Here is a 23,721-nt window from a genome sequence, read left to right as displayed (position 1 = left end):
AGGACCGGGGTATTTGCGAGACCGCCTTCTGCCACCGATTCCCTCCCAACGAGCTGTGCGCTCCCACAGAGCGGGCCTCCTCAGGGTGCCGTCGACCAAACAATGTAGGTTGGCGGCCCCCAGGGGGAGGGTCTTCTCTGTGGCGGCACCAGCCCTATGGAACAAGCTACCTCCGGGATTACGCCAACTCCCCGACCTCCGGGCCTTCAAACGTGAACTGAAGACTTTACTATTTCACCGAGCGGGACTAGCCTAAGACATATTTTAGCGAAATTTTTAAGGGGTTTTAATCGGTCTTTGACTGTTTTAGTGATTCAGCCAGTAAATATTTGTTCTTAATTGTTTTTTAAATATTGTTATTTATTATATTTATATTGTATTGGTGTGGGTATTTTAATAATTGGCTGTAAACCGCCCTGAGTCCTCCGGGAGATGGTGCGGTATAGAAATGTAATTATAAATAAATAAATAAATTTCATTCCTGCTTATGCTAAACTACATTTATTATCTTAACACTACTTCTCCAGGCTGTTTACTTACATTTTGAACCTTTTTTGCATTGTAAACCTGTTGATAATTTGGAGTCAACTGCAAACCTAGTCATCTGTCATCTTCCAGGCAGTTGAAACTATATGGTCCCATTGTAGAACAATGACTTTCATTCTTTCATAATATATACCAGCCATTTATCCGTATTTTCTACTTTATGTTCTTTTACCAATCTATGAGACAAGCCTGTTTGTTCAGTGACTCCAATTAGGAATTTCATCAAAAGGCACTACATGATAAAAATAAACTTCACTTATTACCACTGGCACACCCAATGTATGTTTAAAGTAGAAAACTTAAAACTTTGCTAAAGCTATGTCTGGCTATAGGCTTGATGCTTCAACTAAAGCATGGCTTTGCACAGTTTATTTGGTATAGACCTTAAGTTAATCAGCCTGCCACTTTTTCAGATTACACCTCCCACCCTCAAGTCCTTTTTAAAAACCAGTGTTGTATTGGCTGCTTTCCAGCATTCTGGTACAAAGACATCTGAAGTATATCAAATATCTTTTTGTTAGCAGAGGTGTCTCCTGATCAAGAGCCTTTCCACAAATAAAAAAGAATAATTGTAAAAGCACTATGTGAACAGTTTGATACAACAGTATGTGAAAAACCTATCACATCAGGAACTTAAAAGAAATGGAGAAACTTTTTTGCAGATCAAAGCAGAAAGAACTGGGGAGGGCTGGGGTTGCAGATGAGAAACAAATAATATAGTTGACATTTATTTTTGCGGGGGGAGATGCCTTTTAATATAAAATAAATAAGCAATTTTTGTCTTGAAGAAATGGTTCGCATTTTTCAGAGCAGATACAAGGCAAGCATGATGAAGAACATCTCTTTCTCTGGGATAAAAGGAAAACCACAGCAATAAAGAGAAGTGGATAAGATTTATTTTGAATATTTTTTTCTTTCTGCAAGCAAAACTGCTCTGATATAAAATGAGTCCAATGATACAAAGCTATCATCCACTCAAGCAAAAGAAAACCTCACATTACAATGAATGCAGGTTATACTGATATTCTAATGCTAGTGTAACCCCCCCCTTCCCCGGACCAAGATTGTTTCTGCCATCTTTTAAAGCAACAGCACACCGAAAACCATGGGAATATATTGCAATATGTATGAATTTACTGGAAGAAATTGTTTAATTAATATAATGGCAAAAAGAACTATGTCTTCACATTGTTGTTTAAGTTTCGGTCACATGTCACTAACGTCCACGTTGTTAGTTCAAAACATATTATTTAGGTTTTTGTCATTTGTATGAAGATCAAGTTCTGAGGTATCCTTTACTGTAAATGATGAAGCAACAGGCCAGCCGGATGTATGATGCAAAGAGTTAGCGGTAAAAGCTTTTAGTGATTTCCCTATATGTTACTGCAAACAACTGTTAGTTTACATTAAAAAATGTTCTCCTATTCACATAGAATATGGCATAAACAAAAGAAGTTAACAAAAACTATACACATAAAATAACAAGACTGATACACAAATAAGGCCATCTGCAAAATTAAAAATCCAACTCTCGTCATATTTCACAATAATTTCTACAGGATAATTTACATCTTAGAAACTTAAATATTTAATGCACAGAAGAAAAGAAAAAACTTCGAGGAGCCAATTGCATTATCTCTTGGACGACTTGTCTAATTTTCTGACCAGCAATCGTTTTTGGGGAGTTGGAATTTTGGAAGGCTTTCCCGAGGCAGACCGAGAATTCGGCCGGGGTGTTGGTCTAATTGGGGTATGAACAGTTTCTGACATGTCTGAGCACACTGACTGGATTTCTGAAATGTCAAAGTCAGAGGCATCGCTGCCCCGGCGGCTGCTTGCTCTGCTCCCAGCTTTACTTCCAGCACGACTTCCAGGCCTGCTTGATGCTTTTCTAGTTTCTACAAGACAAGATGAAAGACATCCATGGTTAGTGGAACAGAGCAAAAGGAGGCTGCTTGTGAAGAGCACCTTCTTACATACTTGAACTCTGTCTGACTCGAGGTAAATGTAACTGGCACCTTCTACTGCTTCATAGCATTCCAGGCTGAAAAGACACATCTTGATTGTAATAAGATTTATATAGCAGTAAAACAAAAAGAGAGATTGAGTTACGGATTGAAGGCTAAGAGAGAGACAGATCCTTTCAACTTCTGCAAGTGGGATGCGCCCAAGCAGGTGCCCCATCCCGACAAATCCAACACTCACCTGCAAAATGTGCTCTGGCTCTTGTAGCTGCTGTTGAAATTAGGCCATTATTTTCTCCAGAATGAAAAACTTTCCCAGAAAGATATCCTGGAAGTCTAAGTTTACTGCCCTGTATTGGAGTTCCCTGTAGGATATAAGAGTACTGAATGAAGCATGTGCATTGAACAGGGCTGAATTTGGAACTCCACCCAAATCACAAGAAAATGCTTTTATCAAAATGGACCAGAAAGCACTGTTTAGAAACATGTCAACAGGAAAACAAACAGAGAGAGAGAGAGACTGTATTTCTTGATGCCTTTTTGAGGTAGGAACTTGTCTCTTGTCTGCGCAATGTATTAAACTACTATATATACTGATGGGACTACAGTATATGAACAAATAATTCTTACATATCAAGATATATATAGTTACCAGTTTAGAATCAGATTTCAGATAAGTCAATTACAGCACTTGAAAGCTCATAGTGTATTTACATTTATTACTGTTTATGGTGCAGCTATTTTTTTCTGTCACACAAACCACCGTATAGCAGCGTAACTAAGCCCATAAAATGGAAGACTAGAGGTTTCAAAAGTCCTTCTCAGAAGCTCTCTGAGTTTTTACAACCTGGGCCCATCTCTTATATCCTGCATATAGCCCAAGGACTGAAGAGTATGCAGGACTGTGAATGTAAATGAAGACAAATATTGTTCCTTTCTGGCAGCAGGATCCAATAATGCATAAATGTATTCTTTCATCTATTTTAGTATTTTTGCTGGATCAATACAGGTAGACCTCGACTTATGACCTCAATTGACTCCAAATTTTCTGTTGCTAATCAAGATGGCTGTTAAGTGAGTTTTGCCTCATTTTGCAACCTTTCTTGACACAGTTGTTACACAAATCAGTGCAGTTGTTAAATTAGTAACATAGTTTCCCCATTGACTTTGTTTTCAGGTCACAAAAGGTGGGTTACGTGATTCCAGGACTGCAACTGTCATAAATTCATGCCAAGCATCTGAATTTTGTTCATGTGAACATGGGGATGCAGCAACAGTCCTAAGTGTGAAAACAATCATGTTTTCAGTAACATTTTGAAAGGACACTAAAGAAATGGGTTTAAGTCGAGGACTACCTGTACTAATCACTATGGATAAACATATAGCACCTTCCAGATTTATTTCTAGTTAACATATTTAATTAACATCTACAAAAATGCAAATACATTTCATTGGATCAAGACTTAGCACAGATATATTGAAATTAGTGGGACTTGATTAATTGTGAATGACTTAAAAGTTGCATCAGTATCAATGGGTTTACTGTAAAAACGATTAAATGTAGTTACTGTCCATGAACTGTAATTAAAATAATCTGAAATGTTATTTTTATGGATGAAAAAGAGTCCAATTGTCCACAAGCGGGCATCACATTATGTTCTGGCCAGCGTAACTCCAAACATTGTGTAAAAATTGAAATCCCTACCCACTCCAGCATGCTGTTGGTGGTATAAAACCTTGCACATGGGGGCATGACATATTGTACCATCTATGCCTTTTTTGCTTGGTGACTGAAAAGAATTGAACTAAATATTACAACACTCTTACTCTCTATGTATAAAAAGTGGTGGGACGTGATGTCATAAATTCTCTTCTTAAAGTTCCACATCAAGAAGCAAGATGCCTAAATTGATGGAATTCAAAGGGAACCCTCTGATCTTTTAGTGAGGGAATAAATAGAAGCCAGACTTCCCAATATGAACCCCAGGCTAAATAAATCACAGAAGTTTCTTCTATGGTTTATTTAAATACTTCAGTTGATAGAAGGAGGTATTTTGTTCATTCGTATTCCAAAGTAATATGGATTAATGTGATGTGAATATAGCAATATTGAAGGTGATATAAATACTTTTCAATGTGCAGTAACAATTTAATGCTCAATTTCACCAATGTGCAAATCCACGGCATGCCACACCAATTTTCTAGTGTTATAGAAAGAGATCCTGGGAATTGAAACGTTACCCTGCAGGCAAATCTTTTTCTTCTGTAGTGACACACTAACAATAATCTCCCAAAATGGTGTCACATAACTTAATGATTACAAATCCTCTAATATCCAATCAGCAGAAAAATGTTGGGAGTTAATTTCTAGTTTATCAAGAAATTATTAGGTTGAGGAAGGCTAGCTGGAGGTCAGTTGAGGATATATGAAATTTGAGGCTAGAACACCTCAAATTTAAATTTATCACTGCACATTTTAGTGTTTTGCAAATTATATTGCTAATAGATTTTTCCAGACATTTTTAATGTAACAAATTTCCTGACTTAAACCAAAGTGTTGGATAGGTTAAATTATCTGAAGACCATAATTAAACTTATACACGTTTTACCCTTCCAACAAGCAGAATAACATTAGATTGCAATCTAATTTACGAATGAGAACCAATTAGTCTTGATAGCAATGATATATAATCAAATAAAATTATATTTAACTAAGTTACTGTCAAACATAGGAATGAAGATATCTGATATTTTATGTAAGTTTTTGTTAAAGATTTTAAATATAAATTTATACAATATATAAATTTATACAAATCTATACATTTCACTTGTATAAAATCAGTTATTATTTTGACAAGGACTACATGCTCATCAAGGCCCAAATAGGAGTCAAGCAAACTTCCAACAATTGATTAATTTACAAGTTTAAAAAAGAGGGGAGGGAACAAAATTGATGGACAGAAGAATGAAAACAAACAGAGTGCATTAATATGGAAGGTACAGCACAGTTGATAAGGAATGGAAATCACTGTTAGCTAACAGGATAGTTTTAGTGAAGGAAATGTGGTTAGACTAAAAAAAAAAAAATCTATCCATTACTGTACCTCTGTGGATGATACTTGATATTCAGAGCACTCTGATGGTTTACAAGGAGATGACGTTTTGCTGTTTATCAACCATGGTTTACCATAGTTGCGTGTTAAAGGTTGGGGTGTCTGTATGAAACAATGGCAAATCACAATGTGAAGAACAGTTGTTGGAAAACAATGTCATGAAATGGAACAGTCAGGTTATGAAGAATGAATCTCACAGTAAAAGTCCAAAACAAGATATCAAAAGCGAGCAGGAGCAAGTGATGACAAGCATTCTGTATGGAAAAGGATTATATGTGTTTTCTAAAATGCAATGGGTTGGGGGGGGGAGTATCAATGTTTTACTCCTTGAACAAGTTGGTTCTGTGGTCTAAATGGCTTACATGTTTTTTCCCAGTCTTGCATGACCGCTGCATATTGTAAGGCAGGGGAGAGGAGGAAACAATAAAAAACTTTGTTAGAGTCTTTGGAAAAAAATAACTAAAATCTCCCTATTGGTTTTAAGGCAGCTATATTGCTACTAACTGATGTTCAGTTGGGCTCAATCCTATTAAGTAACATTAAAGATTATTGTAATGTATATCAAGTCTTATCAAAGATTATTCAAACTGTACCTTGGGTGTACTAGCAGCAAGAGCTGAAACTGGAGTTCCTTGAGCAGGTTGGTTGGATATAGACATGGATCTATTGGGAGAAGCACCCCTCGAAGAAGGCCGTGATCGACGTCCTCTTGATCGGAAGGCAGCCATACTTTGGGAAGGCCCATCTGCTAACATGAACTTCTCTCGGAGCTCCATGTTTGTCCTCCCTTTTGCTACAGTGAATGAAAAAAAGATAAATTAGGAATCTGATCATTTGCCTGCCTTTCCTCTTCCACAAACCATTGCCTTGCCAAGTCTCAACAAATAAGCCAAACAAATCAAACACATTAGTAATGCGTTTGAAAGAAAAGAGTTCACTGGTAAAATGTGCGCATCTAATGCTCTAGGCCAGCAAAGATGAACCATGGTCAACATAAATCAGCATGATAATGGAATGGCTCAACATGCTATTTGGTTACTGAGGCACAGACACAACCTGAGGACCCACTCAACTAATGCTATTGCTTCTTGGGTGATTCAGAAACAGATGTTGGCTATGATAAGCAGACAAGAAAGAGCAAAGGGTAAACCATATTAATTCTAAACCAGAAATCATACAGTTTGGTAACATGCAACGCAAATAGAAACTCCCAAACTCTAAGGAAGGGTTTGGATGTTAAATAGCAACGGAATGCTGTTATAATATGAGAGGACAATGCACAAGGATCAGACGCGTAAACATGTTTAGCGTTTGATGCCTCTTTGGGTTAGCAGCAATGGCTTTTGAGACATTTTCTCAAAGTCATTATTTAAATTTAGAGGCAAGCTTTCAAGCACCAGCCCACTGCAGCGAGTGTTAAGCTAAAACTGCAATACGTGAAGCGTTTTGTTAAAACAGATTTTGATATATATTGAAGCAGAGCGAGAGGGAAATTGAAAAGAAAATAAGAACAGGAGAGACAAAGAGAGGGATTTGCCCACCTATAGTAGGCTGAGTGGTAATTGAAGAGTTTGATTCCGAACGTAACATTTTACTCCCATGATGATGAACTAGAAAAAATGACACAGGACATGGGTCATATTAAAAGAAAATTGTTAGCAGGAGAAGAATCAATCACAGCAGATGCATATGCAAGAGACTCAAAGCTGAAGAGCAAGAAAGAGAATCTGACACAGCTTTTTGCTAGCTCTTCCTACCCGAGATCAAGTCTCTCAGGAAATACCAAAGACTCCTAGTATGATTTCAATAGCAAATACTTCCAGTGCCATCTCTGTTAAAAACAACAACAACAACACTTCTCTGTCAAAATGAAGAAATGTAACAAAAAAGAAAAGGAATGGAACAAACCATGCCAACCTGAAAAGGAAGACAAAATGCCACACAGTATTTAAATAATCACTACTATTCACGTATCTTTGTAAACACTGGTTTTTTTTTTAAATTATAGATTTTCAGAAGATTGAAATCGTATTCCTCTCCTTCTTGAGTGAGGTCAATCTTAAAAATTCTATTCTGCTTGGAAATAAATGTCATTTATTTATTAATTTATTTTCAATCTTTTCTCAAGGAGTTTGATGTGGTCTACAAATCACCCCCTCCCCAGAGCACATTTTTTCCTGCAATAGCAACTCTGTGGGAATGAATGTGGGTTGAGACTGGATGGCCTAAAGTCACCCAGTGAGTTTCTGTGGCTGAGGATGGATTTGAACTCGAGTCCTTCCAGTTAGCGAGATAATGCTTGGCTAATCTGGACCACTATGGATGAAATATCTCATTTTAACTTCGCAAAACTCTCTTTGGAAAATTAAAAACATCAGTTTTAGATTCCTATTCAGGGACATTGAAATTTATTTCAGCAAACCACAAAAAACAATTCAAAACTTTCCGAATTTCTGTACACTGGTATTTAAAAAAAAATCATTCTTCTTGCAAGGTGAAGTTTGTTTATGACAACACAAAATATATTATTAAAGGAATCCTTCTCTTGATTTGTATAGAAAATGAAAAAAATCTGGTTGTGTTACAAAACATTGTTCATTCAAAAAACAAAACAAAAAAAAATTAAGGAGCATAATGTCTCCTTATTCAACACCTATTTGTAGAAACTGCCAGTGCTTCAAAACTAGAATGCCTTTGTTAGCCTGTGTATTAGCTGCTAATTTGATTAGTTTAACCCTTTTGAAACAACTTCTTATAGTCTCTTTTTCCTTTCCAGTCATTTCTTACTGTCACCTCACCAAATGTCTATTTCCTCCTTTCTCTTTTCTTCCCTTCCCCATGAAAGAATCCCTTCCCCTTATTCTGAGTCTATCTAGTTCCCTCCACCCCTCGTTTTTTCTTTTGACATGTCTACTGGAAAAAAGGAGGATGTGTACACAGAAATGTAAGTTTTGGCAGGAGAGAGTGGTTTGTAAATAGAGATGGAGATTCATTTTGTAATCTGATGATCCATTAATGTTGTAAAATAAGTTGTAAGCCTAGATGTTCTTAGCAAGTTGCATATGGACAATAGTACGCTAGCTGGCAAATTAGACTCTAGGTTAGAGATCACAGCTTGTATAGAACAACGTGAACAGATTTGGGATAAAACTCTGCTTGAGTTGTGGCACTGGCCAAAATATGTCAAACTCATCAGTAAAGTTTCCACTTCTATCTAAAATATAAATAAAATAAAATAATAAAATTAAATATTTGTGCAGCTGAGATTTGGTGTATTTCTATAGTGTTTCACTCTAACTACACAAACACAAAATTTCACAAAGCTGTATGTGGCATTTTGTGTGTGTGTGTGTGTGAGTCAGTTGTGTTGTGTTGTGTGTGTGTAAAGTGTGAAAGTTGGTTTTTGGGCTTTTTGTGGCTGTGTGAAGTTCCTGCTTGCTGCAGGGGCCATTCTGAGTGAAGTGCAGCTGCTTTTACATTGTGTGTGAGTCACTTGTGTTGTGTGTGTATAAAGTGTGAAAGTTGGTTTTTGGTACCTCTTATTGTTTTGTGTACTTTGTTTATTATTTTTATTATTTATTATTGGCCATGCCCACCCGGTCACCTGACCACTATGCCATGCCCACAGAACTGGTAGGGAAAATTCTTAGAATTCACCCCTGCCTGTATGGATTACTGCAGTGCACTTTACATGGGGCTACTCTTGAAGAGTATCTAGAATTTGCAGCTAATGCAGAATTTGGCCATACGAACAGTGTGGGGTGACCCAAGGGCTGCCCATGTCTGTTGTGTGACCTGCACTGCTGTCAGTTTGCTTTCGAGTCCAATTCTACCGATAGGTGTTGGATATCACATTTAAAGCCCTTCATGCCATGGGACCAGGCTCCCTAAGGAACTGTCTTGTCTCAAGACTTGTCCCATCCAGTCAGGCAAGATGGGTATATTATAGACGTCATTGGTTAAATAATTTGGATTGGAAGGGTCTAGGAAGAGAGCTTTTTCTGACACTGTCCCCACCCTATGGAACATCTTGCCCCCAGAGGTGAGGTTGCCTTCCCAACCCTTCTGGCCTTCCAGAAGATGAAAACCTGGCTCTGCCACCTGGCATATGGGGTCTAAGAGTGGTAGGCAATGTTGAGGGAGGTTGGTGGCCACTCCCTCTGCCTTATACATGCTGCTTTTGACGCTGTTTTTTAAACAGTCTCTTTGTACATGTCTTTCATTTCTAAATTGCCCAGAGTCAATCAGATAGTGAGATGGGAGATGTATAAATTTGATAAATAAAATAAAATATTCATGTTCTAAAAGACTTTTGCCTGAACTTATAGTACTTCTAACTCTTGTAGAAGGAGACTATGGTAAAGATAAATGTAAACACTACTTTTCATATCCCATCTTAATGTTTAATATCTTTTTCGATCTGAAATAAAAAATAATCCTAAATTATTCTCACTAATGATTAAATCGCTACAACTGAGTTACCATTGCTTATGGATATTCATATCTTCCTGCCAGGCTAAGCAGGTAAAGGCTTATATATTGGGAGAAAGAAACATTACCTGCAAAGGTCTAACTGAGAATATTGAAAAGGCCAAACAATGCCCCATCTTAGTACTATCATCATCCCATTTTAGTACCAACAACACATGCGAGGTCTTTTGTTCCTCTTCTGCTTATTGTGAGAATTCAAAAAAAAATACTCGCAAAAACTTCAAAGGGCCAGCTCACCACTGCCAAGTAATAATGCTTGAACTATACAGGGGTGTCAAACTGGCGGCCTGGATGTGTCACGTGCAGACCATGCTCACCCCAGCTCCATGAATGGGAAAAATGTTGCAAAATGTCAAGTATGCCGTGAGTTTGACACCTGTACATTGGTCATGGTACCAAGTTCTACCTCAGTATAGTACATCAGAAACCACTAGTGACATTTGTTGAATAAAGAGGAAGGCAGAGCAGTCAAAAACCAGAGAAAAGGAAGATAAATGCAAATCATTGCATTTGTGTCAGCTATTTGCTTTTCTAATATCTCTTATTTCCTAAATGCAGACTGAATCAATTTTTCTTGCTAGCACCAGCCACAGGAGCAAACAAAGATTTTTTTAAAAAAATTGTATCATCACAAGATTGTTAAATTGACCCCATTCAGACCCAAGCGTTTTTAAAAGCTAAGATTTGCAATCTTAAAATCAGAGTTTTACGATACTAATTTAAGCAGTTTTTTGCCCCTAATGTGAACAATCAAATGACACTTTTCTCCTGCTAATTAGGTAGCAATAGCACTTAGACTTATATACCATTTCACAGTGCTTTACAGCCCTCTCTAAGCAGTTTACAGAGTCAGCATATTTTCCCCAACAATCTGGGTCCTCATCCAATGGAAGGCTGAGTCAACCTTGAGCCTGGTGAGATTCGATCTGCAAAACTGCTGGCAGCTGGTGATCAGCAAAAGTAGCCTGCAGTACTGCACCCTAACCACTGCGCCACCGCAGCTTATAGGTAGCAGGGCAACAATACTTATTACTGACATCTGTTTTTTTCCAGAGTGATTCTTTTTAGAACTGCAACTGTTTAGAAACCAGCATTAATTAGTTCAGGTATATTACAGCCTGAATTAAAATGTAGGGGGGAAACCAAACTTTAGAGTCTTTTTCTTCCAAGGAAGAAGAAAAAGCTGAAGGGAAGAGCAACCTGATACCCAATCTGAGCTCACTATCATTGGCAAATGAAGACCACTATTCCGAGAGGTCTCTCGCCTTTACTTTTGCACCAAGAACTAGAGCCACAATTGATACCACTACCTGTTGGGTATATATGGGAGAGATTAATCCCATTAAATGCAGCGTGGAAATCACTCTGTGCAGCTCACTGGGAGGAGGAGATTAATTCAGTGGTGGGTTTCAAGTTTTTTTACTACCAGTTCTGTGGGTGTGGCTTGGTGTGCGTGGCAGGGGAAGGATACTGTAAAATCTCCATTCCCTCCCCAATCCAGGAGAAGGTTACTGCAAAATCCCCATTTCCTCCCGATCAGCTGGGACTTGGGAGGCAGAGAATAGGTGGGGGCGGGGCCAGTCAGAATTTTTACTACCGGATCTCTGAACTATTCAAAATTTCTGCTACCGGTTCTCCAGAACTGGTCAGAACCTGCCGAAACCCACCTCTGGATGAATTGTACTGTCAGTTTTTCAAATCTCATCAATAAAGAGCAGAAGACAGAATGTAAACACTCACATTCCTCCCAGTACTGAAATACAGGTAGTCCTTGACTTATAACAGTGACTGTTTAAAGAAACAACAGCACTGAAAAAAGTGACTTGGGACTGTTTTTTACATTTACAATCATTACATTATCCCCTTGGCCACATGATCAAAATTCAGGTACTTGGCAACTGACTCATAGTTATGACGGTTGTGGTATCCCCAGGTCATGTGATCAGACAAGCTAGAAGTCAGTGAAGAAACCAGATTCACTTAACAACAGTGTTACTAATTTAATAACTGCAGTGACTCACTTAACAACTGTGGCAAGAAAGGTCATAAAACGGGGCAAAATTAACTTAACAACTTTCTCACTTAGCAACAAAAATTGTGGGCTCAATTGCGGTTATAAGTCAACCTTTATATAAGTGTGGGGGGGGAAATCTTGCTTCCTATAGCAGCAGACCAACTGGTGTTTGGACTGCTTGACACAGTCCACCTTGAGGTAGGAGACAGCTATAAGAGAACTTCATAGGCTAGCTTTTAACATGAGCGATTCCTGACACAACCTCATGGTTGGTTCTAACATCTTCCCTGCTCCTCCCACCCCTAAGGTTAAATTAGATTCTTAGAAAGGAGAAAAGGGGAAATAAATAACCTGTAAAGTAGGGTAACAGTTTTCCTTTTTTACTGTAAGTATGTTTTCAGTACAAGTAGTCCTCAACTTATGACTGCAATTGAGACCAGAATTCCCATTGCTAAAGCAAGGAAGTTGGTGAGCCATGCCCGATTGTATGAATCTGTTTGTCATGATGGTTAAGCAAATCATGCCGTTTTTAAGTGAATTATAGTCATTAAGCAAATCCAGCTTTCCCCATTGATTTTGCTTGTTGTTAAGTCAGGTGGGAAGGTCACAAATGGCAGTTATTACTACTTTCATAAATACTTGCCGGTCCACAAGTGCCCAACTTTTGATCCATTGTCCGTGGGGATACTGCATCAGTTGTAAATGCAAGAACTGGTTGGAAGTCACTTTTTTGAGTGCCATTGTAACTCTGAAGAATCACTAAATGAATGGTTGTTAAGTAGAAGATTATCTGTATCTTGTTCAGTTTTCTCAGCACGTAAGCGAAATTTCAGCCAACAGGAGGCTTCTACGTTTATTTTAGAATGCCACCTCCACTATTCTTTGCCATTATCCATGTTATCTACATCGCAGAAATTGAAATCCAAAACATTTGAAGACCATTTGTGTCTGCTCACGTCTGCCCCTAGATTTTTTGGTATGCAGTGCTTTTGCATATTAATATGTATAAACGTATACCATTATAAGTAAATTAAGATTGAGTTAAGCTGCGGAATTGATACAGCTGACATTTCCTTCCTCCAATTAAGCAATGACGGCAGTTATGGACACAATTAATGAGTATGACATCCAAGCAATTTTCTTACATACCTCTGCAAGGATCATTTTTCACTAAGAACTCATCTAGTGCCATCCAACCACCTCCAACACGAACCATAACGGTGCTCCGCAGGATTCGGACGAGACGAAGCTGCTGGGAATCACCAAACTGTGCCGAAGAAAGGAAAATAAGCTAAAGCTTTCCTATATATTCCAAACAGCAAAGTCTTCTACAAGCTAAGTAGGTTAAAATTAGCCACAGATAGATTGCTTTAAATCATTAGTAGAATAATTACCAAAGATGTTTTCATTAAGCATATGATGATCAAAGCTGTTGTCAAACTGAATGTATTAATCCACAAGCTAGCAATGAGATTGGGTGGAGGGAGGTAGAAGCAGAAAATCAAAATCAAATGCTGGTTTCATTTTACAAAAATCAATTTTCAAAAATCATGTAGTAGTAGGAAAAAAATGAGACTGTATAAAGTCCTTACATCAGACAACTTGTTCCTTCATTACAAAAACCCTCTCTGAGCTTTCCTTGCAGAAATAATTAAAAATACACTATGAGTTTCATAAAAAGGAGAGAACTCAAAAGTAACTTTAATCATGACATGAAGCTCCTTTCGCTTTCTTGCTTTCAGGAAAACTTCCCCTTTGTATATCCAGTGTATTGCATGGTATGATTCAGTTACCTTTTCTTCTTTTGTAGATTTTCTCATATCTGGGAGGCAAGCAGTTTATGATTTCTCTCTTCTGTTACTTACTATTTACATTGCTATAGTCTGATCACATATTCTTCTACTATTTTAGATAATTGTACTTAATCTATCTTTCAATTCTTTTTTTAAGAAAAATAATTAAAGTTTCAAGAAAACTTTTTGCATATCTACCATACCTCAGTGAATGCATCTCCTTGAGAGCTTCCTTTTTCAATACCAAACACAAAAGCATTAATAGTTTCGCTACTGGTCTTGCATGCCTGTTAGTTTTAATGTTAACTAAGCAGACAAGCAGGCAGGATTTGGTGTCCTCAAAGATCAAAATAAAAACCTCTCCAGTCTGATGGACTGCAGAAGTGTTAAGACTACAACTCCCAGAATGCAATGGTGTGGAAAACATTGGAAATGGAAAAATTATGTTTCTAATTATCTTGTCTGCTGGTCAGAAGCAATCCTTCTAAATTTATATATACATATATACATAAGTACAATTTTCAAGGCCCTTTGATAACTGTACAGAAACAAATGGCTGGTAAAGTGTGAAAAAACCCAAAAGCAAATAATCCATGAAGTTTTAAATTTTTTAAAACTTTTAAGTTTTAAAAATTAAAAGTTGATAAGTATTAAGTATGTTTGATAAGTACCTATTTTAATTTCATTCAATTTCTCATTTTTTCCAACTTGATTTGTATTATTTCTTCTAGTACTTTTCAAAAGTCCACATTCAAATGTATGTATGTATATATATATATATATATATACACACATACACATATGTATATGTGCATATATGTATATATGTGTGTGTGTGTATGTGTGTGTGTGTGTGTGTGTGTGTGTGTATGTGTTTTTGGAAGTGTCTTAGCGACGTTTCGACGAAGTCTCATTCGTCATCTTCAGGCTTCAGCTTCCTGCTTCTGGGAGCAATGTGTGACTGCAACTGGAAGGAAGAAAGGAAGAAACAGCTGCAGTCACACATTGCTCCCAGAAGCACGAAGCTGAAGCCTGAAGATGACGAATGAGACTTCGTCGAAACGTCACCAAGACACTTCCAATTTTACGCGGGAGAAAACCCGAATAACCAAAGATCTACATATATATATGTCTACGTATATGTATATATTGTATGCAATTTCTAGTTTATATATTTATTTGACATGAATTTTTCTAGTATTATATTATGTTAATTATATTCAGACTGGATAGACAGATTTAGATAGATGGATAGATAGCTTCTTTATTTTGTTTTGACCTCTTAGCAACCTTTAATGCACTGACCATGCTATATTTCCAGATCAGTTCCAGGGGGTGGAGGGGGGAGAAGTTCAGCCCATGGCCCCCGCTTTGTGGAATGCCACAGGGCTCGGCCCTCTCATGTTTAACATCTACATGAAACCACTAGATGAGGTCATCCAACAGTTCCAGGTGAGGTATCATCAGTATTCTGCAAATACCCAGCTTTGCATCTCAATGTTGGACTGTCCATGGGATATCATGGAGCCCTGTCTCAGTATATAGAGGCTGTAGGTGTCTGGATGGGGAACAACAGGCTTCAAATGTAGCAAGTCTCAGTGGCTCTGAGTTTTAGTTCCTCTGGTTATGGGAAATTTCCATCTCTTGTTTTGGATGGGGTTGCGCTACTCTAAATGGAGCCTGTGTGCAATTTTGGAGGTCCTCCTGAACTTGTAATCCCAGCTCAAAGAGCAGATGGCAGCTATGGCTATTGCCCTGAAATGCCTTGTCTACTCATTGTGCCTATTCCTAGGACAAGAGGCCCTGCTCATGGCTGCTCACATTCTGATGACCTCCTAACTGGACTACTGCAACATGCTGTACACAGAGATGCCCTTTAACAGGACATGGAAGGTTCGGCTGGTGCAAAATGTAGCAGTGTGAGCATTAAGGGAGTCTTTAATCCAAAATATGTGACACCTTTGTCCCACAAATTTCACTGGTTGGTAGTATGTTTCTGGGTTCAATTCAAGGTGCTGGCATTACTCTTTATTATTTGTGAACTACATTATAAAACTGGAGAAATTCAAATAAGCATATATAACAGGAACATGTAAATCAGCTTTGGTCAGAATTGAACCATCAGTTCTGATAGCGGAATTCATTTGATACTTCAATTTGATTGACCAAATCAATTTTGAAGACACGATTTTTGTATAAGCCTTTTGAGTCAAATACTCGAATTGGAGACTTAATTCAATCAGCTTTAATTCTCCAAATCAAAGGTTTGAAACTGCTAATATGTAATTTCATATGAATTCAAACAGACGTTTTATCTATTGTTTGATTCTAGTTTTTACACAGCTTCTTTCTTTCTTGGTCTGCTGTAATAAAGAATAATTTCTTATCATGTCCAAACAAGAAAACAATGGTTAGCAGATCTGGAACATGGCAGGAAGCCAACTTAACTGAACTTCTTGTTCAGAATCTTAATAGTCTCCCAGTTGATAATCAACAGAGAATCCGAGGCTTCTGATTTATTTATTACAGCGTATCAGGAAAGGAAAATTAAGAAAAAAGAGCTGCAGGAGCACCTCATGACGTGAAACCAATGTAGGATTATTTGTTTCGGTCAAACAGGCAAAAGGACAGAGCTTGCACTGTTTTTTTGTTTTGGGATCATAATGGCCAGGTACTGGCCCCCATGTTATGGGAACATGTAATGAACATTGTAAAGCCAAAAAGGCTGTTGCAATCTAGAAATCTGTACTTTTTAAAGTTCTCTGCTAGAGGAAGAACATATTTCCCTTTCTATTTCCTCTGATTGTTATTCTCTCCCTTCATTTTGCTCTGCAGCATATTTGCACTCCTGATAATTGCAATAACTAGGTGAGAGATCAGGCAAGGTCAGGAAAAAAAAAGCCCAGGAAACCATAATTAGTTAACTTTTCATTAAATGTATAATGAAGTTCACTAGGTTTAAACACTTCCATCCCAATCATTGCCTAAAAAATCTTTTGTATGATCTACCCTAGTGCCTTTGTGCTGCAAATCAATTTGCCATTAGTTTCTGCTAAGAGAAGAATTCACAACTTCTCTAATATGTAATGCCTGATCTTTCATGAGGGCATGTATCCCCAAAGGTCCAACTGAAATAAGAAGCCAAATATTATCTTTCAAAATTCAAGCAAACATTGTTTGTCTGGTAAATCTTTCATTGCTAAATCATACAACTTTTTAATATAACTTGAGATACAGCTTAAGCAAAGGAGGCAAAGCATATTACTTCTTAGGAACCAAATAACAGCGTAGCAGATAAAGCTCACCATGCCAGGAACAAAACGTTATTTTAGAAGTATGCAAAAAGGCTAAGTTTGGAATGTGCACTGTGTGAAATTATGGAAATAAACATAGCTTATGAAGACTTTTTCCTTTCTTCTTATAAGGTTTTTATTCTTCTTATAAGGCAACTGTTTTTCATACGAGTCCTTTGGAAAATGGACTTTGGTTAAATAGTTCTGGGAAAAATTAGCCAGAGAAATTGGAACGATAACATGAGACATTCACCCAGGCTCTCCTACAGCTACAACTTCATCCAAATGCTGATTGTAGTTATTCTCCTAAAGCAGAGTGGGAAGTTATGGCCACATAGATGAGTCAGGAAAGAATATCCCTTCTTGCTTCCTAGATGTTTTTGGGGGAGAATTCTACCTTGGTTCCAAGCTGTAATATTCACGTTTCAATGTCCAGAAGCTCAAGCAGTAGATCAAGAGGGATCTGACACAATTTAATTCCATTTCTAATCAATCAAACCTAAGGAGTTGTTTGAGGAGTCTCCTCTTTTTGCAGTATTCTTTGGGAGACTTATCTTTTATTTTAGTTGTGTTTTTCCAAAATCCTTATAAGCACAACCTGTCATAATTATCTGTAGTGCTTAAAATATCTACATTATTGCAGTCCTGTATCTAGATATTTAATATTCCTGATCATGCCTTTCAAAAATGTAAAAAACAAAATGGGTAAGTAAGTCTACTATATTTCTCTTAGGTAATCAGGGAATGCAACAGAACTCCTTTCCTTTAATAAGGATGCCCAGCTATTGCGGCTCTTATCTGTCTCTCTCTCTCCAGAAGCACCAGATTCTTCAACAGTTTGATTAGTTTTATACAGTCTTATTGTCAGGGTTCCAAGTAACACCCCCAACGAAAGAAGACTCCGAGGCTCAAAGTACCTCAAAGTTCCATTTTACTAGAGATGTTATATTGGCACATCTGGGAAAACCCGAATCTGAAAGCTTCCAGGTTTTCCACATCCATAGAAAAGTCCAAGTCCCTGTCCAGCACCCACATGTCCATCACATGGCCCAATCAATGCATTATCCCAACTGGAGAAGCCTCCCAGTCACACCAGTCCAGGTGCAGGGCAAGATGTCCTTGGCTCTCAGAGAAAGGACTGTTATTATGACTATATATCTCCCCTACTCCATACAATCCCCTTCCCGGTTTCCCACAACACTAAATGTTGCAGGCCTGAAGATCCAATGCAAAGGCGGCTTCCAGGCCTGGCACTTATATTCTATTATTTTTATTAAACATTCAAGACAGTATATCTGACAATATTCTTCATTTAATCCTCAATGTATCAACTATCTAAGCAGATACAACTGAAATTGTGTCTGATTGGCCTCAAATATCAAGTGAGTTCCATGGTTAGGAGTAGATGGGAAATCCTATCCCAGAATTTTATTAATACTGCTATATATAAAACCTAAGCAATGTCCATTATTAAAGATATAGTTTTATAATGATAACACTGTGTTATCGTTATGTATCAGAATTCCTTTTTAATACATATCTATGTAAAAAGAACCACAGGAAGATAGACTTTAAAAAGAATTGAAGATTCTCTGCATCTGGCATCAGTGCAAATTTCAAACTTAGTGGAATCCATGTTCACTCATTATATGTTAAATCCTGGCCGAAATCTGGGGTCACTTTCCACCAAATGAAACCCACTCGCCCCCAAATGCTTAGGTTTTTTTCTTGTTTTGAATGATATAATATTGCTCTGCTAAAAAAAGCTAAGAGTAAGCAGAGAAACAAGGATCTATTGAACAAAATAAACAAAATTCCCTTCTTGATTGATAAAGACTGAAAGGAGCTTGGTTGCATGCTGTTGTTGGTTGGCTTCTGAGTACCCTAGCCTTTTCCTAGTAGTTTAAAAAAATGTGTGATGCAAATTACCTGACAGTGGGATGCAGCATAGAAACCTAAAAGCCATTCCTTATAGCAATCATAGCACAATCTTAACTACAGTTTTCAAGTGAAAATTACATAGAAAGTCTGAAAGCATTTGCACTGAAGAGCATTTTGCACTATTATCTGGTTCCCTCAAAGTAATCTTAATTATGAGGCAGCGACAGGCAAAGAGGCAATTCTCAGTATAAAGACACCTGTTAAGGCACCAAAGCTGAGCAAACAAAGAATTAGCTCAGGGTGAAAGGAAGTGGGAGGACAAATCACTGCAAGCTGAAATGATAATGTATTAAAAAAAATACTAGAAACTCCATGAACATTCCACTGTTTATACCTGATTTCCCAGGAAGAACTGACAAGAGATGAAAAATGGGGGAAAAAAACACAATTAGTTTAACAGGAAATGGTCTACATGACTCTAGAACACACTATGAAAGTGCATACATATTCCAAATAGCTCAATATAATATGTATTTTACATACATGCAGATAACATTAAATGTTTGGACTGTAAATGATGAAGAATGGAATTCGAGGTTATCTGTTGCTTCCTCGCATCATCTTTGATCAAATTTCTTCTGCCATTTGACAAATTCTTCCTTCATATACAGACACACACACACACACACACACACATATATATATATGTGTGTGTGTGTGTATGTGTACTGTCCCCCCCACCTCAGTCCGAGAGACACGTGAACTGACTCAATTAGCCAGCAATTTAGTCCACGGCAGCTATCAGCTCTGGCAGCAAACCAGCGATTGTCTGCCAAGGTTTTCTTTATCTTCCCTGATGCTGGCATCACAGAAGCTTGTTACCAGAGCAACCAGAAAGTCAGGAACAAACAGCAATCCAGGCCAAATGCTCAGTCAAATAGTTCAACTCAAGTTTTCTCCAGTCAGTTTGTTTTGTCCGTCACGAAGTAGTAGAGCAGCCCCTCCTGCTTTTATACCCTGTGGGGTGTGGCTCTGTGACTCAGCACTCTCTAGGCCTGCCCCACCCCTTCTTTTGTTGTTCCCGCCTCTCTTGTCTACAAAACCTGGATCTAACCAGGACTGATTGTCCACAGCTGGGTCTGGAAGCGTTGCCTGGGCGGGGAGAGATATAGGAGACAGAGACCTTGTCACCTTCTCCACCTGGCCTGCCTCTGGCTCCTGGAGCTGAGCCAGAGAGGCCGGCCCTGCAGAGGGGAGCCCTGATGGCCCTTCCCACTCACTCTCTGAGTCACTTTCTGGCAGGGGCCAGGCCTGGGGGGAGGGGGGGCTGGAGCCACAACAATATGTATGTTTAAGGTCTTTTCTCCCCAAAGATTTCCTAATTAATAAAACTGGGACATATTCTTTTTTATAAGAACAGGATGATAATGAGATATATTATTCAATAACTTTGAATTCTATTGGGAAGAACACCATTTACATATCAATGAGTAGTACAATAAAAGATCCTGAAAATTGGTAGCATGATATCATATAAGTATTACATAACTCAGGGGTCGCCAACCTTCTTGGTTCTGCAGACCGCTAGTAGCGGCTTCGGCAGTGGGGGGGAATGGTTTTGCACACGCAACCTAAATCCCGTGCGTGTGCAAATGAACCTTTGCATGCTTGCCCACTGCTCTGGTGGCCCGGTTGGGGAATGGTTGATGAACTCTAATGTAACAGACCTACTGTATAAAGCCAATCTCTACGATCTTGTGATTTTAATTTCATTCATGCACTTATTCTGAACATTCTTCCACAAAGGGAAAAAAAAACCAGGGCCTTTAAACTTTTTCAAGGGGTGGGACCTAAAAAAAATGGAGTCCTGGAAATACAAAATGGCAGCCATGGTATTTTTTTCTTTGACGAAAACAACCACTGCCCTTTCTACTGGGTCTTGGAAAAATCACTTTCAATTCTGAGGCTATATTTGAATGAACCCACACCTCTTTAATTTCTCATAAAACTGCATCCATTTGAAAAACATGAGATAATCGCCATATGTAATTTCTACTGAGTAACCATAGGAATTGGGGTGGTCACACAGTTAATCAATGTTAATCAATGTTTAGACTGGATTTGAAATTTTTATCCACTTAATGAGTCAAAATGCCTGAGATAGACAGATGTTGTTTAATAGTAATATTAAGGGTAAAACTGCCTTTTGCAACTGACTGGTGGTAATTTTGTCAATGCTGCTGAAGCTCCAGATGTTTTGGAATTACATCCAAAGTGCCTATTACTATTGGTACTATTTTGGCTTCCTTTCGCCACAGTTCTTCTATGCTTCTATTTGCAGGTCTCTGTATTTCATGATTTTCTCCAGTTCTTTCTCCTCTATCCTGCTGTGTCCATGTCCTGCAACATCCACTATCCAAACTTCTTTGTCTTTCTTATCAACAATTGTTAAATGTTGTGTGGAAAATGCTTGCCTGCTTCAATTCTAAAGTCCCAGAGCATTTAGCTTCTTTATTTTCTATTACTCTGCCTATGTTGTGACTATTAATATCATTGTCTGTTAGTAAGCTTTGAAATAGGTTTTAATACTTTGAGAAAATTCACAGAATCCACACAGTCTAAATTTAGTTTAATAACTCAGATCTTCTGGTTCTTTTCGGAGTAGCTAGCTATAAATCAATGGATGACATGAATGTATTTTTTAGACTTACTCTGTACTTATTGTCGCCAATCTGCTCCACCTGGAACCGCTTTGCACATTTACATTTTGCTACTTGCCTTGTCACCTGTCAATATGATAATCAGAACCACTGTATTAGATTTTTTTGTCATTCTGTATCATTGGTAAATTGTAGAGTATGACGATCATTATGCAATTCTAATGGAAAGTACTCATAATAAGAGGTGAATAGAAGAATACCTCATCTTCAATTTTGTCTGCATCTGTCAGAGGTTTGTATGCATCCTTGTTTGGATGAAGTGCTGCTACAAATTCGTAATAGTCAATATAGCCATCGCCATCTCTGTCAAAAATGTCTGCTACCGCACTCATTTCCAGGCGACTCGTAGGAAATTCTATGGAAAAGAAATAATACTAAACATTAGAATTACGACTTTTTAGGAACAGATTACTTATAGAATCATAGAATTAAAGAGAATTTTGCAGGGTTTCTAGTCTATTCCCCTTCTTGATGTGGGAAAGCTGAAATTAGAACATGTGGAAAAGATGGCTATCTACTCTTTGAATGAATGTAACAAGATTTGAACAATTTTCTTGCTCAGCATTTCTTAAAACTTTTTAAATCCTTTCTCATTTTTAAAAATTATGGATGACCCCAAAAGAGCTTTTATATATATGGGTTATATTCATCGATATTAAATATTAAAACTGATAAATTTGTGGAACATTTACTGAATCATATAACTATAGCAATATTGAACCTATTATATATTAACATAAAATATTTTTCATAAAAATCTCTGTGTTTTTAACAAAAAAAATGAGAGCAGTGACATTGTTTTAAATTTTTGCAAATATTTTCAATAGTAGGTAAATAATTTTCACTTCACAGATCTGTGAGAGATCTTGGGGGAACCCTCCTTGGAGCATACTTTAAGAAACATTATTCTATGTCAGGGGTGTCAAACTCAAGGCCCTGGGGCTGGATCCGGCCTGCGGGATGCTAGATCTGACCCGCGGGGCTGCCCTGGAAACAGCAAAGAACTGGTCCATTGTGCCTCTGCCAGTGAAAACGGAGCTCTGGAGGGCTGCATGCAGCCGCACTCTCCCAAGCTCCGTTTTTGCTGGCAGAGGGTTGCAGGAGGCCATCGCAGCCGAAAACGGAGCTCGGGAGCTCGTTTTTGCTGGCAGAGTGCCCGTGCCACCCCAGGCGCCCCCAACATGAGTGACATTGAGCTGCCCATGCCCACCCTGGCCAGGCCCATCCCGACCCCCTGAGGTCAAACACAACCCTGATGCGGCCCTCAATGAAATTGAGTTTGATATCCCTGTTCTATATTATCAGTTCTTCTGATGGACCATTCTTCCTACTAAACATTTATCTTGATGCTTCACTGGATTGTACTGATTTAGACTCTGGTTAATTATAGCCATTAGATCTAATTGCATCTATTGGTCACTTAATCCAATAACATTATTTCAGATATTTGAGAAGTGCTATTAAGTCCTCTTCTCTCACATTCTTTTTTCTTCACCTGCAATCTGAAGTTTTAAGAATAATGGTTTGTTTTAAAACTTACTTGAAGAAAGAATCCCATCAATAAATTCCTGCCTTGTTATCTTGCCATCCTGATCTTTATCTATCCTCCTAAAGAAGTCCATTACTCGAGATTTCTTGTGGTTCATCCATCGCATATACTTCTTCCGCCAAATATCAAAATCAAAATTGGCAAATTCCCTCAGCTGGAAAAAAAACATTAAAATGATTTAAGAATTGGCTTATGGAACCCAATATCCATGATGCTAAGATTTGGGACAGAAGTGAACATTGGTTTCCTCTGTAAAGTGAAAATCAATCTAGTCCTTTCTATTTCCTGCCTAGGCTTCTGATCTTGGACTCCCAGGTGCCTTGGCCAAAGTGCATGAGCCTGAAGGCTCCTTCAAAC

General features: G+C 38.0%; 1 protein-coding gene across 19 annotated transcripts in view; it reads right to left on the bottom strand.

Annotated features, from left to right (window-relative positions):
• Positions 1–1,420: 1,420 nt before the first annotated feature.
• Positions 1,421–23,721, bottom strand: part of DST (dystonin) — a 381,039-nt gene continuing 358,738 nt past the window's right edge. For 14 of the 19 annotated variants that reach the window (XM_058176703.1, XM_058176715.1, XM_058176775.1 and 11 more), the window contains 10 exons: positions 23,356–23,518; positions 22,016–22,170; positions 21,807–21,881; positions 19,490–19,507; positions 13,278–13,395; positions 7,165–7,233; positions 6,217–6,416; positions 5,615–5,725; positions 2,752–2,875; positions 1,421–2,444 (listed from right to left, as the gene is read on the bottom strand). In XM_058176703.1, the coding sequence (XP_058032686.1) occupies positions 2,179–2,444; positions 2,752–2,875; positions 5,615–5,725; positions 6,217–6,416; positions 7,165–7,233; positions 13,278–13,395; positions 19,490–19,507; positions 21,807–21,881; positions 22,016–22,170; positions 23,356–23,518 (1,299 nt within the window). In that variant the 3' untranslated portion in view covers positions 1,421–2,178. The remainder of the gene's footprint in view (positions 2,445–2,751; positions 2,876–5,614; positions 5,726–6,216; positions 6,417–7,164; positions 7,234–13,277; positions 13,396–19,489; positions 19,508–21,806; positions 21,882–22,015; positions 22,171–23,355; positions 23,519–23,721) is intronic. The other 5 variants (XM_058176818.1, XM_058176840.1, XM_058176826.1 and 2 more) reach the window with 3 other exon arrangements.

Source organism: Ahaetulla prasina, chromosome 1 (genome assembly GCF_028640845.1).
Source record: "Ahaetulla prasina isolate Xishuangbanna chromosome 1, ASM2864084v1, whole genome shotgun sequence".
Lineage (NCBI taxonomy): Eukaryota > Metazoa > Chordata > Lepidosauria > Squamata > Colubridae > Ahaetulla > Ahaetulla prasina.
This window is presented reverse-complemented; position numbering and strand designations above follow the sequence as displayed.